General features: G+C 47.7%; 6 protein-coding genes across 6 annotated transcripts; 4 read left to right on the forward strand and 2 right to left on the reverse strand.

Moving 5' to 3' along the window:
- Positions 1-1,052: 1,052 nt before the first annotated feature.
- Positions 1,053-1,901, reverse strand: ARB_00229 (histone h1.3., putative; the record flags this gene model as incomplete). Its single annotated transcript, XM_003013365.1, has 4 exons — positions 1,053-1,281; positions 1,320-1,495; positions 1,549-1,692; positions 1,821-1,901. 4 exons carry the CDS (start codon positions 1,899-1,901, stop codon positions 1,053-1,055), a joined length of 630 nt encoding a protein of 209 aa, XP_003013411.1.
- Positions 1,902-4,193: 2,292 nt separating this feature from the next.
- Positions 4,194-5,339, forward strand: ARB_00230 (uncharacterized protein; the record flags this gene model as incomplete). The annotated part of the gene is made up of 1 exon (XM_003013366.1): positions 4,194-5,339. One exon carries the CDS (start codon positions 4,194-4,196, stop codon positions 5,337-5,339), a length of 1,146 nt encoding a protein of 381 aa, XP_003013412.1.
- Positions 5,340-5,924: 585 nt separating this feature from the next.
- Positions 5,925-7,235, reverse strand: ARB_00231 (uncharacterized protein; the record flags this gene model as incomplete). The annotated part of the gene is made up of 2 exons (XM_003013367.1): positions 5,925-6,626; positions 6,711-7,235. The coding sequence occupies 2 exons, from the start codon at positions 7,233-7,235 to the stop codon at positions 5,925-5,927; spliced, it is 1,227 nt and encodes a 408-aa protein (XP_003013413.1).
- A 365-nt stretch (positions 7,236-7,600) lies between these two features.
- Positions 7,601-9,053, forward strand: ARB_00232 (uncharacterized protein; the record flags this gene model as incomplete). Its single annotated transcript, XM_003013368.1, has 3 exons — positions 7,601-8,158; positions 8,231-8,442; positions 8,609-9,053. 3 exons carry the CDS (start codon positions 7,601-7,603, stop codon positions 9,051-9,053), a joined length of 1,215 nt encoding a protein of 404 aa, XP_003013414.1.
- An 872-nt stretch (positions 9,054-9,925) lies between these two features.
- ARB_00233 (uncharacterized protein) lies at positions 9,926-12,263 on the forward strand (the record flags this gene model as incomplete). Its single annotated transcript, XM_003013369.1, has 6 exons — positions 9,926-10,378; positions 10,454-10,737; positions 10,902-11,056; positions 11,120-11,258; positions 11,314-11,570; positions 11,641-12,263. 6 exons carry the CDS (start codon positions 9,926-9,928, stop codon positions 12,261-12,263), a joined length of 1,911 nt encoding a protein of 636 aa, XP_003013415.1.
- Positions 12,264-12,908: 645 nt separating this feature from the next.
- ARB_00234 (ABC bile acid transporter, putative) lies at positions 12,909-18,255 on the forward strand (the record flags this gene model as incomplete). Its single annotated transcript, XM_003013370.1, has 4 exons — positions 12,909-13,371; positions 13,477-13,739; positions 13,850-16,360; positions 16,429-18,255. The coding sequence occupies 4 exons, from the start codon at positions 12,909-12,911 to the stop codon at positions 18,253-18,255; spliced, it is 5,064 nt and encodes a 1,687-aa protein (XP_003013416.1).
- Between the last annotated feature and the right edge of the window lie 20 nt (positions 18,256-18,275).

An 18,275-nucleotide genomic window follows, 5' to 3' on the forward strand; every position in this document is an offset into this window, starting at 1 on the left:
ACGAAAGTAGTGTGTAAGCGGAAGGGGTATCTGACCACAGTAGAAAACGGCCTTTTTAATACCAGCCTGCTTGAGCAGTTTGTATAGTGTTGGGCGTGATGCGTAGAAACTTTGGGCCGGTAGGTTGATAGAGCCACGTATTGTTCCGCCCTGGAGACAATGAATGTGAGTATGAGTATGAGTATGAGCATGAGAATAGAGTGTCTGTAAGGATATTGGTATCTAGCTAGTAAGGCATGCCTAACTGTGCTCAACATCATATCTGGCTATGGAAGCCCGGTCGAGCCGTCGAGCCTTACCTCGTGGTCGACCCTGCGTACGTCAACTAGCACATAATCCAGCGGTCCATCACTCCTTGATAGCCACCCAAGGACTTCAGAGCGGCTTACAGCCCCGGGAGTCGCTGTGGGGTTTGGAAAGGCAGCATGCCATGGTGCGTCTGTCGATTGCTGGGCTGCCATGGCGAAGTAACTAGTAACTAACAACCTGGCTTTGGCACAATAACTATATAGAGGAAATATCCAGTTCTTCTAGTAAAAGGAGAGGCGTGAAATGAAGTGGAAATGTTTACGACGGAGGTTTTGTAGACTGCTGCCTGAGGGGTTCGGAAGTCTACCAACTGCGTATATGGCTGATAGTCTTGGCTGGCGGTTAACTTAGCTCGTTAGTTAGTTATTAACTAACTAGTGGATATTTAATTTGAGAAGCGTTCAAGAGGCTCGGCGATAGCTACGTAGTAATAGAAAGATCTGGTTTGATAAGAAACCCCTTGTATTTCGCTTATTGGAGCCTAAAGTAGCTAGGAGCCCCGGTGTTCAGGTGGTGAAAGAGAGGAAACACACAAGAGGGTCCAGCATGATATGGTTTCAGAGCAAGAACATGCTTGACGAAGGGATACATTCCAGCCAGACCGATATACCCAGTCCTTGTCCAAGGCAGGCAGCCAATGTTGGTCAAAAAACAGTAAGTACTTAAACCCAATACCATGGTGACAGCCCGTGAGAGATTATTGTTGCAAATCCTCGAGTAGTTCTGCGCAAGTTAACATGGAACTAGAGGGTCTCATCATCAACCTCAGAGTTCATGGGGCTTCCAGTTGCAGTAGTCCCATTGCCGCTGGAGAACGCTCCTACTGCCCAAAGAGTGTTTAGTGATACATCTGAATATGAATAGAGTGTTCCATCAATTATACCTTTGGCGAAATCTTCGTGAAGAGGCTCCTCCTTTACAGACACTTCACCCTTGATGGGAACCATCCTGTGTCTCGTTAGACATGGGATACTATACAGGAGATATCATGACAAAAAAGGGGAACTTACGCCATGGGGTCGGCCTTAACTCTTCCCCCGGCCTTTCCTTTTCCTCCTCTGGCCTTGGGAACCTTGACGGGATTGGCCTGGGTTTCTTCATTGCCGTTCGACTCCTCATCAGTGGTAATGGTAGCACCTTTCCCTTTTGCGGAGGATTTACGGAGCTTAGTGACTTTGTCACTAGTCTACTCACGCATTAGAAACGTCTCCCAACATCTAATGTCTTAAAGATGCATACCTTTTTTGGGCTACCGTTGGTAGGCGCAAGGGTACCATCTTCGGTCAAGGCAGACAGGATCTTACGTCTCGACTTGTTGAAGAGGACAGAAGCACTGGCGGCATTCTTAAAGCCTGCCTTTTCGGCCAATTTGTCATAGTCAACCTAGTGACGCGTAAGGATACGATATTAGCTATGTGTTTAGATCTTATGCAGATCGAATGTCATCGGTGAAAATTGACGCGGTCATATAATATCGTCAACTGGACCGAGACTCTCCAAGGGCAATTTACCTTGATATTGTTCAGGCCATCGGTAGAGCAGAGAAGGCCCAGCATGAAGGTGCGCTGTTCACCAGCAGTCAAGGTGTCCATGATGATTGGAAGGATAGATAAGTAAATTCTGATGATATTAGATCCCAAGATTGTGGAACTAAATCAGAAAATATGCCTAGAAGCAGAGGATTATGTGTGAGTTGTTGGATTCAGGAGCACTGTGGAATGTTGTTTTTCATAGGAAAACACGTTTGTAAATAAATAATAAAAAAGGAGTGCAACGCAATATCAGAAATGTTATGGGCTTCTCGGCAGAGGATCTCACTTTATTGCGCAGCATCCGGTTGAACAGAAGGTAGTCTGAGAGCAGATAGTATTGTTATATGAACCAAGGGTAGAGTGAAAGAGAAGAGCACTTACTTGTGGCTCCTTGCCTTCCAATAAATAGGTATTGGTTATAAAGCTGATGATACAGAAGGTTCAATTTATTATCTTGTAGAAAATCATGTAAGCGTTGGATGAGAAGAGACTGAAGAAAAGCTGAAGAAACCGTGAGGGTGTTTATAAGAAGAAGGTAGTGAAAAGAAGAATGAAGAGAATTGTAAAAAAAAAGCCCCTTTTATATTGTGGAAGTTGCCTACCAGAAACCCTCGAAACCCTTGAAGCTTAGATTGAGAACAAAGGAAGAAACACAGTATTAATCTAGCTGGATATCGATTATGAGCAAACCACTGTTGGTAATCAAGCTAGACTTCAGCAAGGTAAAACGGTAGGGTGCTTGCTCTGGACAGAAGCACAACGAGGGGAGGGTATCATGCACTATTGACCGGGTATCCAGAACGCATTCGAGGTTGAAAGGATGGTACTATCAGTAGCCTTATCGTCCATTGAAATAAAAACTGGAAATGATTCCTAGAAATTGCTTTATGGTGCCCGGTTGCTCTTAATTAGGGTAAAGACTTGCTCCCATATCTCGGGGAGAAATCTCGAGGTTGATCTTGCTGGCCGGCTCTTCTCAGGTGCAAAAAATAGCACTTGATCTCTTCCCTTCCACCATGGCCTAGGCTGTGGATTAATGTTCATAAAGCTCACTGGGCGAACCATTGACGTGCAAGGGACTAGATCGGATATTGAGACGAGCGTTCGCTTTGGGTAGAAGTTAAACTTCATAGTCTCAACATTCAATGTTGCATTACGTGGGATTTTATTGAGGTACGCTCGTAGGTGTTCCCTTGACTGTTGGGTAAAGACCGGTAGGGAAAGGTACACTTGGTTCACGAACGGGGCGGCTGTAAATGAGACGAAGAGCATCGGTATTGCACCACCAAGGAGAACTTTTTAAGATAACTATTAACAATGGCATTATTGATTTTTTGGAAAGACGGTATACTCACTTGCAGGAGCTATATACCATGGGAATTCAGCCGCATAGAAAGCTGGGGCCACTACGGTGCAGGACACGACGAATATTAGGATAGTCGTGACTCGCATCAACCCAATAAAAGCAATCTTCCCGGTACCGGCATGATATATCACTACCTGTTTCGGCTTTAGGCGGGCCGCTGTATAGGACGTCAGCTTTATATAGCTTGGAGCGGATTGAGTGCAGGATGCAGACTAACTTCTGTTTTGAGCCGGTTGTGTTTTGGCTTGAGGATATCGAAGCGGCGCACGCAATGGGCCATTCTGAGCACTGACTGTTGACTTTTTTAACGGGGCTGGCGAACTAGAGAGAGCATCTGTACCTTTCTGGCGTGTCGGTACTCTGATGGTGATATCTCGGTGAATCCAGGAGCTTGACCGGAAGCTAAGACTGTGACGAGACCGAAGGCAAAACATAACTCAAAATATAGTACAAGTTGAGGATAAAAGTTTCCCTATAGGCGATAGTAGAATACTCCAGAATAGAAGCATCAATGGCAGTAGAAACGAGGTACAGTAAAACGTTTCTCGTCTCTCATTTCTCTTTGCGCGCCGAAGCGTCCAAAATACCATACTCACGTGACATTAAAGTTTCGGGATAAGCGCCGAGCCGCGAGGGCTTGGCAGGGCCTTATTTCCTCTCGGGGTTAATTTCGATGGGTTACCATCCATGCTGACTTTGGTTTATCAGGTGCTCGGAAGGGCATCAAAGGAAGGCAACGGTAGGACAGTACTCAGTCCCCACGATACGGGATTGCGGAGATTTGTTCTAGTCGGCCTGCCCTCATGTATATTTATATCTAGGTAGGCACTGGATATCCCATTCGTCGCCATCTGACATATTGGGCTGATTTTGTTCAATGTTAACAGGTTACCATGACATGATCTATCACGAAGCTACGATTTCTTGTTGCACGACTTACGGTGGCCATGGCAGTGTCAGGGCGGCCAGCTCCTGCCCTTTTAACGATGCTATTATATCTCCCGTTTCTCGGTCTGCTCTTCTCACCAGTTAATTGCTATACACCCGTATCCGATACTACTTTACGGTCGTTGCCTCGTCCAGGAAGCGACTTCGATATACACAATGGCGCAATCCTTGCTCCAATCTTACGGCCTAGGGTGCCTGGGACCCCAGGATCAATTGCTGTACTTGAACACTTCGTGAAATTCTTCAAAGAGAATTTACCAGATTGGAGGCTCGAGTTTCAGAACTCCACTTCAAAAACCCCAGTAACCGGTGATAAACAGATTCCGTTCATCAATTTGATAGCTATTCGCGATCCCCCATTTGCCAAAGTTGGCGATGTCAGTAGGTTGACTCTGGCTGCTCATTATGACAGCAAATTCACCCCGGAAGGGTTTATTGGGGCGATAGACAGCGCTGCACCGTGTGCGATGCTATTACATGCCGTAAGAAGCATTGATGCGGCATTGACAAAAAAGTGGAAGTCAATGCAATTGAGTCCCACTGATAATCTTGACATCGATGCGCATCAGGGTATTCAAATTTTCCTGTTAGACGGTGAAGAGGCATTTGGCGAGTGGACTGCTACAGATTCCCTTTATGGAGCTCGATCTCTAGCTGAACACATGGAACATGACTATTATCCTGCTCTCTCCACGTTCAAGACGTCATTATCAGCCATAAGGCTGTTTGTCCTCTTCGACCTACTAGGAAGCAAAGATCCTGTCATGCCATCTTTCTTTGCAACCACCCACTGGGCGTATAAGCATCTAGCTCAACTCGAACAACGACTCCGTACACTTGGGCTATTTAAATCAGATCCAGACCCTAAGAAGGGTGCTCCGAAGGCATGGTTTACTGAGGGAAACAGACCATCAGACAGGAAATTCCTGTCCTTTATTTCGGATGACCATATACCATTCATGCAGCGGGGAGTTGAGATCCTCCACCTGATACCTTGGCCATTCCCAAGAGGTATATGGCACACAATGGCGGACAACGCAGACAATCTTGACCCTCCTACTGTTGAAGACTGGAGCACCCTTATCACTGCATTTGCTGCCGAGTGGATGGATCTCGAGGGATTTTTCGACACGAAAAAATCAAAGCAAGCTAGACTAGACGTGGAAGACAAGTCGGAGCTGTAAGCCATTTTATGTTACATTTAGAAGTTTGTTAATGTTGACGTGGCGACCTTCCTTACTCGGGGTATCTCTGTCTCTGCCTTCAAGTGTCTCCCTGTCAAAAGCCGACATGCATGTTATTTTCAATGATTAACAACGCCATGGACTAATAATTCTTTCCTAGCATTTAGGGGACCGTGACGGGATATTTTCATTTATCAGGCAGTTTTCCCCTTTGTTTTACATTCTTCAAGAAGAGCTTCAACCTCCGGCTCGATATCCACAGCATAGATGGCGCTCAACTCATCCAGGAAATATTTTCGGGAAGGCACTTTCGTTCTATTTTTCTCAAGAAACAGCCCAGTCTCGGGCATTGAACCGATTAATCACAATCGTTAATAAATAATGTTCACCTAATTGGTCCAGATAATGACAAATGCTGCAAGTTGCAGATAAAAGTCGTTTGTGTTGTTATACTCTATTTCATGGTTGCTATCTAGTCAGTCAGGGGATATTGAAAACGGCCTTAGGGGCCAATCATCGGACACTATGTTCTAAAAATATGTACAACTGGGAGCTGCTTTCTTAGCAACAAAGGAAGAATACACTTCAAATACCAAGGAGGCTACCCAGCCAGAAGCCAGCGAGCCATGGTGCTCCCCACAGCGGCGAGAGAGCCGATCTCAGCAATCCAGGACCAGGACAAACACCACTTAGTCCCCATCCAATACCAAAGGCAACACAACCAACCACAAACCTCCAATCAATATCTGCTATTGTAGCAGTTGGTAGGCTGAATCGGTCAGCCAGAAGTGGTGGTTTCATACCATCTTCGTTGCCGTATTCAGTTTTCATATATAAATAGGACAAAAGACTGGGTCCGACACCGAATACCATGACAAGCGCAAGAGATGGATCAAACTTGGCAGGATCAAACCAGTGGAAGAAACCAAGGACCTTCTCTGGGTTCGCCATGCCCGTTATAAGCAAGCCTAGACCGAATTGGAGCCCTGCAATGCAGCTGTAGACCACGTTTGAATTGGTGTAACGGGGCAACAGAGCTGGAACTAGGAATGAATTGAATGCCTGGGAAATGGCAACGGTAGAGAACATGAATGCAACTTCATCTATGGATGGGTAGACGGGCAAGTAAGCTGGGCGCCCATCCGGTGGAGGCGAGACCGTCGCCCCAATTCCAAGATTTGCAGTGACCAGTGCGGTGATAAAGAAGATTCCAGTTGCAATGAAAGACCGTGGTGATATTCGAGATATACCACAGAGCATATGTCCGGATGTGCATCCGTTACCATTCTAGATACGCAGGTTAGCTATGCTGCCCAGATCTTGTTGGTCTATCAGCCGGACGGGACGCTGTCAAGCGAACTAGCTACCTACCTTCGTTCCCCATCCAACCAGGAAACCAATTCCAGCGAGTGCAAGCGCAGCTCCCCATGTTGCCGGCGGGGTAGCATATGGAGGTAAGAGTGACGGTGCCAACAGGTAGACCGGGACAATGCTCGATACCATTCCAAGTATCACAGGGACATTTTGTGTGTTGGGGTTTCCCACGCAGCCTGACAGGAGAGACGAGATACCGAACACCCGGCCATTGTTTTGCAGTAGCCCGTATGAGCCCTGGTATAAAAGCAGCGCCCCCAGGGACGTATTGATAGGCGTGAATGGCATCTCGATGTTCAGGATAACTAAATGTTGACCGAGTTGTGATCCTTTTTGGCGCGATGCCACAGCCTCTTTAAGCTGCCAGGCGCAGAACCGGCGTAGAACGAGGTATAAGAGCCCGCCGCCATGCCCACCATCATGCAGGCTGGCAGCGGGGAAGAGAGATTTCGTCCATTCACATCCATGGCCAATATGCCGGAAGCCTGGCAAGGGCCGTCTGCTTGCCAGCAGACAAAGCATCGGCGAGCACTCCACTCAAGGCTCGGGATTCGCGGCTTGGTCCCCTAGCGCTGATGGCGACTAGCAGTCCATCTATACTTGCAGCTGCATATAAACTATAGTTACCCCGGGGGGCTCTGTAGAGGAAGACAGAGAGCACACGACTGGCCAGTTGCCCATGATGCTCTGTAGTTGTGTCGTAGCGGTGCTGTCGGAAGGAAAGGAGAGTGGCCAGCAGTATAGTTAACTAACTAGATAACTAGATAACTAGTTAGTCAAGGAAAAGTTGCTGGCCAAACCAAACACCAAACGGCCCTTAGCTAATTGACTGCTCAGTAACTAGCTGGTTGAACACAGCCGGGTACCAACAGCGCCGCAGTACTGTGATGGAGGAAGGATCGCACAAATCGAGGACGATCGAAAACCCCTTTGTAAAGCCCGAGAATCAGAGATGGAGCGTCTCCTTGCATCGATCCCTCGTTCGAAGCGTTTCACCTCCGCCGGCCAGGGCCAGGAAACGCCGTCGTGAAGGCCAAACCCCCCCTAGGGTCGCCGATGAAGATGATACGAAGCCCGAAGATCAGCCACAGAGCGAGCTGAAGGTCGATATCGCGGCTATCGAGGCTGGAAGAGAGGATGTTGAAGACCACCTCGAGGTATTTTCCGCGCGCCTCCGGGCTTCAACCCGGCCTGAGCTGCCGCAGGTCCCTCGGCTGGATCATTCGGCGTGGAGGGACCTCTATCAGAGGAACCAGCATGAAGACGGCAGGCATTTCGTCGTCCATCAGCATGATCATCCCATTGCTGGCCCGCACTACGATCTCAGGCTGCAGTTTTCACGGACCAGTTCGTTGAGCTTTGCCATCATGTATGGCCTGCCAGGGAATCCAAACAGCAAGCGACTGAGTAGAAATGCTACCGAGACAAGAGTGCACAATGTATGGGTACGTCGACATGCCATGGTACGCCGTTTGGTCCGGAGAGACGTTTTATTGACGGATGAATGTACGGAGTAGAATCACTTGATTGAATCTGCGTCTGCTGCATCAGGCAGCATGATAATCTGGGATACTGGCGAGTACTCCGTGCTTCCATATTACGGCAGTGATGCCCTACAAACAGACAAATCCGATGCAAGCCTTTCTACAGAGGAGCAGCCTACAGAAAGTGAAAAGCTCCGAAGAGCATTCCGTCAGGTAAATGGCCAAATAATCTTCATGAACGGAAAGTAATCACTGCGTTGCATCTCTAACGACTTCATCGCAGCGGAAAATTCGGCTGAGACTACACGGCACGCGACTGCCACCTAACTATACGGTAACTCTTCGACTCACACGGGACAATGATAAACCAGGACAACTGAAACCCCCATCAAGAAGAAGAAGGGCAGGTAGGCAGGTAGATATCAGACAGAGACCCGAGTTGACTTCATCAGACAGCGAAGAGCACGAAGAGAGGCCATCTTCAGATCAACCTTCATCAAATATCTCGCCCTCGCATTCTGACCAGGAAGACGAAACCATACGCCAGACAAACGCGTATAGAGGGGCGACAAATTCAATTTCTTCCATCCACCAACGGACTTGGTACTTGACCTTGGACCGTGTCAATTCGGGTTTTGATAGGCGTGTGGGCAGCACCCGAGCAGTTCACTGGACCAGAAAAGAAGAAACGAGCCCCGGAAACGGAGCCAGTCCCCTGGGATTCGAGCCGTTCTTCGTCCGGGGACCAGACTTCGAGCGAAGTATCCTCACCGGAAGATTGGGCAGCGATGTTCTCCATGATGGGGCTGTTGTTGGCTTTCGCGGGAGGAAAGGATGGCGCCCCGTTCTCGAATAATCTAACTAACGAATTCCATCAATCACAGCGTTACCCCAAACCAACTCTCTTGACAGACACTGAAGTTGCTCGTGGAGTTCTACTTTTTTTAGAATTTTTCCGGCCTTCAAGCTCCAATCCAAAAGCTTAGGAGCCAACATGCGCTGCCCAATCAGCCCTCCGCAATTAGTTATAAAAACAGCCCAAAGTCGACGTCCCTCTTCAAGACGTCGATCTCGGTCAAAAAAAGCCGGGGGTGGCTTCTTACACAATCAAAGAACGGGTTTCTATTAATGTTTTCCCCCATTGCCAGTGGAGCTGCGCTCAACCACGTGTGAATACAAGTGACCGCTATTTGGGCTTGGGTGGAGGAGACGAAGGGAAAGTACGAAGTACGAGTTGGATGGAGTCAAGTATCTGAGAGACGGAACAGCCTTCTTGTCAAAAGAACAGAGTACATGCGCTCTCTGGCCTGCCATGTAACCAGAGGGCTTCTTATCTGGCCTGCATTACTTGATGCAACCTCCTTCATGAGGTGGTGTTGCTGTGGCAGGGATAGTTAAGCTCCTCCTGCCCCCATATATGCGGGACCCTAAAGTTCGCCTTACCAACTCCTCGCGGAGTTGGATGGTGCTTGCGCTATGATGGACATTACCCTTGCTACACATGCACAGTTTCTACCTCTTCATTCGCTTGCTTTCGGAGGGCAGGATAATCTGGGCCTTACTTGACGTGAGAGTGGAGAGCTTCATCTCGTGAAATGCTCCCCGAGATAACGAAAATGAAAGCACTGCGATCGGGTATTGCGACTATGTCGGTACTTAAATAGCAGGCAGATTTCCTCAGGAATAAGATATTTTCTCTGTCAGGCTAATCTCGCCTGGTTAGTGAAGATGTTCTATACACTCTCTCTTTTGGCGCTTTGCGCTACCACGGCAACTGCATCTTATGGAAGCAATTTGAACTACCGCAGTCCTTCGCTTCATCATCCCTCCCTCGGTATTTCTGTACCCAAGGTCCTGAAGAGAACCGACCCGGCTATTGAGTTCGCACCCGAAAAATTGAACTTCACTCACGGTGTAGCGTCTGGAGACCCCTATGCCACCTCCGTCATCCTATGGACGAGATGTTCTCCACAATTTGACGATGTCAACGATAACAGCACCGTATCTGGTGATGTGCCACTTTACAACCCTGTTCCAGTTCACAAAGACACAGATGAACATAAACCCGTCTCCAAGGCTCCTATTTGCTTAGAATTTAAGGTTTCCACGGATGAGAAGTTCAAGAAGGTCATTGAGAAGGGCACTGTCTATACCAGTTCTGATGTCGATTATACTGTCAAGGTAAGCCGGTTCTATATTTTTACGTACACGGTGTTATCTATGGAGTCCAAGGTAAGATTTTGACACATACAACAGGTTGAAGCCACGAAACTAAAGCCGTTCACCGAATACTACTACCAATTCAATGTCTGTGACTCTGACAAGAAGAGTCCAATTGGACGCACCAAGACTGCGCCAGCTGAGGATGACCTGGTGGAGGATATCTCCCTCGCCGTCTACTCTTGTAGCAACTACCGTAAGTTTGACCACCATTACTGTAAAGATTTCAAATATTTAACTATTTCAATAGCCTTTGGCTTCTTCAACGCCTACGGAAATCCAGTGCGAAAGGATTCCGTTGACTACGTGCTTCATCTTGGGTATGCCTCGTTGATTATATCTTGTTTGCTGGATCAACCCACTAACTCAATTAATTTCGCTGGTTCTAAGTGATTACATCTATGAGTACCAGGATGGTCACTAGTAAGTCTCAGTCGCCCATAAATGTTCCTCCATGCGCATGATAGCTTACAGTTGACAATAGTGGCTCTGGAAAAGACATTGGACGAGTTCCATTGCCTGACCGTGATATCTTCACTCTATATGATTACCGCAAGCGTCATGCCACCTACAGAACTGATCTTGACTTGCTTGCCAGTCACCAACGCTTCCCTTGGATTCCAGTTTGGGATGACCATGGTACGGTTTAATTCTTAATAAGAAATTTGGCTGCCAGAATGATCCATTAACAATACCTGCTAGAGGTCGCCGATAACACCTACCGTGATGGGTCATCTAAGCTTAACAACACTGAGGAGTCCTTCGTTGCAGACGGTGGAATCAGTACTGACCAGAGAAAGATGAACGCTGTTCGCGCTTATTTTGAATGGATGCCTATCAGGTCTGTTATATTCACCTGTATTTTGATATCATTCCACTAACCTTCTGGCAACCAGACAAGTGGAAATGGATGACAACCTCCGTATTTGGCGCAACTTCCAGCTCGGCTCCCTTGTTGATGTTATCATGCTTGACACCCGTGTGTATGATCGATCTATTACCGACCTAACGTGGAATAAGGGCTACGTTAGCCAACTTCGCGGTGATGCTAGCCGCAGTTTGATGGGCTCTCGTCAGGAAAATTGGTTCTACCGCAACCTCATCGAGTCTGCCGAGCGAGGTGCTAAGTGGCGTGTCATCGGCAGCCAGGTCGGTACGTAACACGCCAGCTAGTTAATATACACTCGCTGTGTAATCTGACAGCTAATGGTGTCTCGATGCAGTGTTCTCCCACATTAACGAGTCTGCTGCCTTTGGTGCTGCCCGTAACCTCAACAATGATGCCTGGAGCGGTTATCAAGCAAATAGAAACCGCACGTTCAAGACCCTCTACGATCACAAAATTCCAAACAACATCATGATTGCAGGCGACAGCCATGCCAACTGGGTCAGTGATCTTGTCTGGCTTGATGAGGTCCCATATGATCCAAAGACCGGCGAGGGTGCCATTGGTGTCGAGTTTGCCGGGTCTGCCATCTCTTCACCATCTCCTGCTGGCAGTAAAATAAACCTTAAGAACTCGATTGAGAAGTCCAAGCTACTCGCAACCACCAACAAGGTCCTGCAGTGGTCCGAACTGTACTACCGTGGCTACTTCGAGCTGCACTTCAACCAGAAGGAAGTCCAGGCTCGGTTCTTTGGAACTCCCCATATCCGTGACCGAAACCCAGATGAGATCTCTCTGGCCAACTTCACTGTCAAGGCGGGAGCCAACCGCCTTGACCGCGGCAACGTAGGTGTTCCTGGCGGTGGCGTGGTAGAGAACGGATGGCTCAAGGGTGGAAAAGTTGTTCAGACCAACTTGACCAACAACACCGAGAGCGGAATGTGGCACATCAACAAGTAAATATAGTTATTCATTACGCAGCGTACATCAGAAATAAACAAGCATAATGTACATGTCCTTGGCCTTGCTTGCTTTTTCCCCGGTCCTGAGGCATTACAATATGCCACTTTCAGCATACATTGATGCTATCCCTGGCCCCAGGCAAAAAAGAATTAATTTATTACTGATAGTTCTGTCACTACGGAGTATAGAGACGGCGTTTAGGAGTTACCCAGCTACTCCTTAGAAAAGGGCCCAATCATTCTATCACCAGAAACTAGATTCAAGATCCTCCACCTCATTGAATCGGTCGATAGAAGATCCGTGATAATTGCTTTTTGATAGATAGCGACAAACAAGACTGAGTTACGAATGTTCCGGCCGGCAAGGAAGAACCACATTTTATAAGCAATTAACTAACTGGCCAACTAGACAAGCCACGGGCCGGACCCTAAGCCCGTTCTCCAGGCCTCAAAGGACGTTGGTCCGTCTGGCTTGCATTCTCGAGTCCGTCACAGCACCATCCATGCCGACGAAGAGGATCGCGAGAGAGGCCTTCGTGCCCCTCTACGCCTCTCACAGCACATCGACATGGATCACACCAGACAGAGATGGAAGAGATGAAGATGGATAACCTGATAGCTGGTTTTGGAGCTGTGAGCTAGCATGCAGCAAGCTGTGAAGCCATCCAGGGCCGCAGCCAACCAAGATTCTCAGACTCATGGCAGATCTCAGGATGCTTTAGCTGCCTGGCCGTTCTATCGAATGTGCTGGTCTGATAGGGAATCCTTCCCTCCAGCTTCTGGACCCTACGAGCCGGAGTTGTGCTGGGCTTATACATATATGCGGCGGACTCGCCTCTCCACTGCCTTTGAGATATCCTTTCGTGTTTCTGCTCTGCATCTCTATCTTCATCCCTCTCTCCTCCCCTTTTCTTCGATTGCGGGAGTTACAAGTTCCATATCCTTTTTGTTTTCCTATCATATTCTCACTCCGTATTCGCAGAAGGAAGCGGTGGTTGACGTCTTTGAAGAGAATGGGAGGGCTTCGTTAAGCAGCTACATAACTCGAGCCGAAGGAGTCCACCATCTGGCCTTGGAAGATTTTCCTGTCCACAGTATCTCTGGCTGTAAATGAGGAAATATGGCAGACTACTCTGTACGCAGAATACACAATTTGTCGATTGCGATTGGCATTTCCGGATCTTGCCTCACTGCTGTGGCATCAATTCCAGCCATCCGCGCAGTCATTGCTCGATACCAGCTGAAAAAGGAGAATGACCTGTATCAGTCTCTATGTCAGCTGTACCAAGATGAGGACGGACATGCTACCGAATTATCCTCCGAAGCGTTCTCAGACAGGTTCCAGCGAAGCTTGATCGCATTGGCCTCGCTCACAGGCGTCCTTGCATCTCTGGCCATTGCCGTACTGGATACTGATGGCCACGGAGTCTATAGCCGACCGATCATTCTGCAATGGCTGATTTTTACTGTTTGGGTAAGTGGACAGCCAGTATTTACCATATACTGTAACTATATACATCTATACTTGGAGTACCAAATATCGATTCTGACATACAACTTGATTAGGGGATGCTCTTAATACAGGCAGCTGCGCTGAGTGTTGAGCCTTTCTCAGCCAAAAGATATGAATTAGGCCTGTATAAGGCTGTCTCCTGCTGCTTCCTTTTATTTGTTCTGAGTGGTCAACTATGGTCCATCAAATCGATGGATGGATGGCAATACCTCTCCTCTCCTCATGGCATCGTCCTTCTGGTTCAGTTATTAGCCGGGCTTTCCAGCTGCTGTGCCTCAGTCTCTTTGCCTCGCCGACCTGAGCTGTATTTGGACGGGAAGCCTGTGGATCATCAGTTTACTGGCACCTTCTTCGGCCGCATTTCCTTCTCCTGGGCAGGACCTTTACTTAAATTCGCTATCAAGAACCAGACTTTAGAAATAGATGACCTCCCAGCGCTCGACTATGCAACCCGGTCTACGAACTTGCGAGATGTTTTTGACAAGGCAAAAAAGCCTGGTGAGAAACTCTGGAGGACGCTTGTACGAGTATACGCTTCTTCCTTGATTAGCCAGGCCCTCCTAGTTGTCTGCACGTCAATTTTTAACTTTGCGCCTCAGTATTGCCTGTTGAAAATACTGCGTTCTCTTGAGAGCCGCAACTCAGTTTCGTGGCATCCCCTGGATGCCTGGGTTTGGGTATTTGCTCTCGGAGGCTCTATACTCCTTTCTTCAACTGTCGAATCTTGGCTGTACTGGGTTGCACAATACCAGCTGGGTATTCCAGTATATGAGCAGCTATCCGCGGTCATATTTGCGAAGGCAATAAGGCGGAAGGATGTCAAAGGCCGACAGCAGGTCAATGGACAATCTGAGCAAGGAGACAAACAGGACTGTCCTCAGGGACCATTTGAGGAAGATGGTGAAGATGACAGAAAGACCAGACAAGCCACTATCAACCATATAGCCGTTGACGCCACCCGAATTGCCGATTTCGCGGCCTACAACTGCATCATTATTCTCATCATTGTCAAGCTGACTATTACAATCATTTTTCTTAGCGGCTTGATTGGCTGGAAAGCTCTTGGTGCTGGACTACTTGTGTCAGTGATTATAACTCCTATGAATATTTACACAGCCAAGAGATATAACTCGTCACAAAATACCCTGATGGACCACCGGGACCGTAAAATGGGAGTGGTTGCAGAAGCCCTCCAGGGTATCCGTCAGATTAAATTCTCTGCGTTGGAGAGCCAATGGGAGCGGAAAATATTCGCTGTGAGAGAAGCTGAGCTAAGTGCTCAATGGCAAACATTTATCTGTGAAATATTCCTGGTCACTATCTGGATAATTGGCCCTGTTATGCTCTCGGCCGTATCCTTAGGAGTTTATACCATTTTATACGGCTCGTTGTCTCCTTCTATTGCGTTTACCACTATTTCGGTGTTCACAGCCATGGAGTTTTCCCTGGCGGTTCTGCCAGAATTGGTTGCAGACTTTATAGAAGGCTTTGTTAGTGCGGAACGTATAGGAAAATACCTCGAGTCATCAGAAAGGATTCCAACAATAATTCCAAGTGAACATATCTCATTTGAAAAATCCACCGTGGCGTGGCCTACGGAGAACCTTGATTACAAGGCCGAACTGTTCACGCTTCAGGATTTGAACATCAACTTCCCATCAAAGGGGCTAAGCGTGATATCAGGGAAGACTGGCTCTGGAAAGAGTTTACTTCTCGCTGCTATCCTGGGCGAAGCTGACGTACTCGAGGGTGTTATTCGAGCCCCTGTTCCACCTCCACTAGAGGACAGATTTGACAGTAAGGCCACGAAGGCCAACTGGATAATTGACTCTGCTACTGCATTTGTTGCACAGGTTCCATGGATTGAGAATGCAACCATTAAGGAGAATATATTATTCGGGCTCCCTCTTGATAAAGAAAGATATGAGAAAGTCTTATTTGCCTGTGCATTAGAGAAGGACTTTGAAATGCTTCCAGATGGCGAACTCACGGATATCGGAGCAAATGGTATCAATCTCAGCGGTGGCCAAAAATGGAGAATATCATTTGCACGAGCGTTATATTCTCGTGCGGGAATACTTATTATGGACGATATATTTAGCGCCCTTGATGCCCACACAGGACGACATCTGCATATCCATGCCTTAACAGGCGAACTATCCGAAGGACGGACAAGAATTCTCGTTACCCATCACGTCGGACTCTGTTTACCGCAGGCTGATTACGCAGTCCACCTCGAAAATGGTGCTGTAAAATACGCCGGAACGCTCGTCGAGCTTCGACGAACAGGGACCTTGAGTGAGATCCTTGCAGAAGAAGATACTAAGCAGGAGGCAAAGAAATCCTCGCCGTCACTGGCTCTTCATAAACAATCTGCTGAAGGCGGCTCCGCTAATACTCAAACATGTGTTCAGAGACAAATAAAGGAGCCACCAAGGAAATTCCAGCAGGAGGAAGGTCGTGAGATTGGCGCCGTGAAATTGATCAACTACGTGAAATATCTGCAAAACGGAGGAGGGCTACCATTTTGGACTATCGTGATGTTTCTGTTCACCCTTTTTGCAACCTTGGGAGTACTCCGCGTAAGTTAACCTACCAAGCGATAGCTTTTCTCTGTCATAACGCTTACATTCCTGATGATGGTCTATAGTCATGGTGGGTTAGTATTTGGACCAGGTCCGTGGAAGAGATAGCAGAGCAAAAATTGGATATCATGTTCCATGTCACCAACCGCATCTTGACTCCAAAAGAGTCGCCCCCTGATAAGTTATGGTTCTACCTTGGTATATATGTAGCACTGTCAGTGCTATCATGTGTGGTCGGGTCTCTTCGATACGCAGCTTTCCTATACTCATGCATTCAGGCTTCACGGAGCATATTCAGGAAGCTTACATATACCATCCTTCGGACTCCTCTGCGATGGCTCGATACTGTTCCTCTCGGCAGAATCCTCAACAGGTTCACTTCAGATTTCAATCAGATTGATTCCAAGCTTCCATTTGATTTATCCGGCATGGTACAAAATGTTCTACAAATCATTGGAATTATAGCCGCAGGTGTACTCGTCTCGCCTTTTCTAATCATCTTCGCCATGATCTTACTTTTGCTATGTTTTTATTATTCCAACTTATTCCTTCAGGGAGCTCGCGAGATCAAGCGTCTTGAGAGTAATGCAAAAAGTCCGATATTCGAGCAATTCGGTTCTGCCCTTATAGGATTAGGGACAATTCGCGCATTCAGCAAAGGGCAAGCTTACATCGAACGCATGTATGCTAAGATTGACCGCCATGCCCAGGCTTACTGGAACCTATGGCTGTTTAACCGCTGGCTTGGTTTCCGCATGAGTGTCATTGGAGCAGCCTTTGCCAGTGCTACTGCAGCTTTTATTGTAAGTCTCAGTTCAATTGACGCATCTCTTGCTGGGTTTGCTCTTAGTTTTTCTCTTCAATATACATCCGCAGTTACCTGGATGTTGAGAAAATATGCCAACGTTGAGTTGGAGATGAACTCAGTGGAGAGAGTATTTGAATATTCGGATCTTGAGATCGAGAATCAAGACGGCCTAGATGCTCCAGCAGCATGGCCAACGGAGGGACGATTGGAAGTCTCAGACCTTGTTGTCGCATATGCTCCGGAGCTCCCTCCTGTTTTGAAAGGACTGTCATTCACGGTTGAAAAAAACCAACGAGTCGGGATAGTCGGTCGGACCGGCGCAGGCAAGTCTTCCCTGACGTTAGCCCTCTTCCGTTTCCTGGAGACTCGAGAAGGGTCTATTCATATAGATGGAGTTGATGTGTCTAAGATTAAACTTGCACATCTGCGGAGCCGTCTTGCCATTATTCCACAAGACCCGGTTCTATTCTCTGGAACCATTCGCTCAAACCTCGATCCATTCGATGAGTATTCTGATTCCGAACTTCAAAGTGCCTTGGAACGTGTTTATCTGGTCCCTCAAGCCGATCAAATGTCGTCAATCTCTTCTATTGGGGCTCCAGAAACACCCACCGAATCCGGTGTAAGCACTCCCACTGCCGTTGAATCCAGCGCTTCCAGTACCTTAGCTAGCAGGGCCGGTACGAGCATCAATATCTTCAGGAACTTGAATTCTAGTATATCTGAGGGTGGCCTCAACCTTTCTCAAGGTCAACGTCAGTTGCTTTGCCTGGCACGAGCCATTGTATCCCGGCCGAAGATCATGGTTCTTGACGAGGCTACTTCTGCAGTTGACATGGAGACCGATGCGCTTATACAGCAGTCTATCCGGTCTGAATTTGGCCGTAACTCAACGACCTTACTGGTCATTGCCCATCGTCTGAGCACCATCGCAGATTTCGATCGTATTCTGGTTTTGGATGCCGGAAAGGCGGTTGAGTTTGGTACACCAAAGGACCTGATGCATATTGAAAACGGCGTATTTAAGAGCCTTGTGCATAATAGTGGTGAGCGAGAGGCACTAGAGAGTATTGTTCTGGCCTAGTCTAAAAGTGATATGCCCTC

The sequence above is a fragment of the Trichophyton benhamiae genome, assembly GCF_000151125.1.
Source record: "Trichophyton benhamiae CBS 112371 chromosome Unknown contig00070.0, whole genome shotgun sequence".
Classification (NCBI taxonomy): Eukaryota; Fungi; Ascomycota; class Eurotiomycetes; order Onygenales; family Arthrodermataceae; genus Trichophyton; species Trichophyton benhamiae.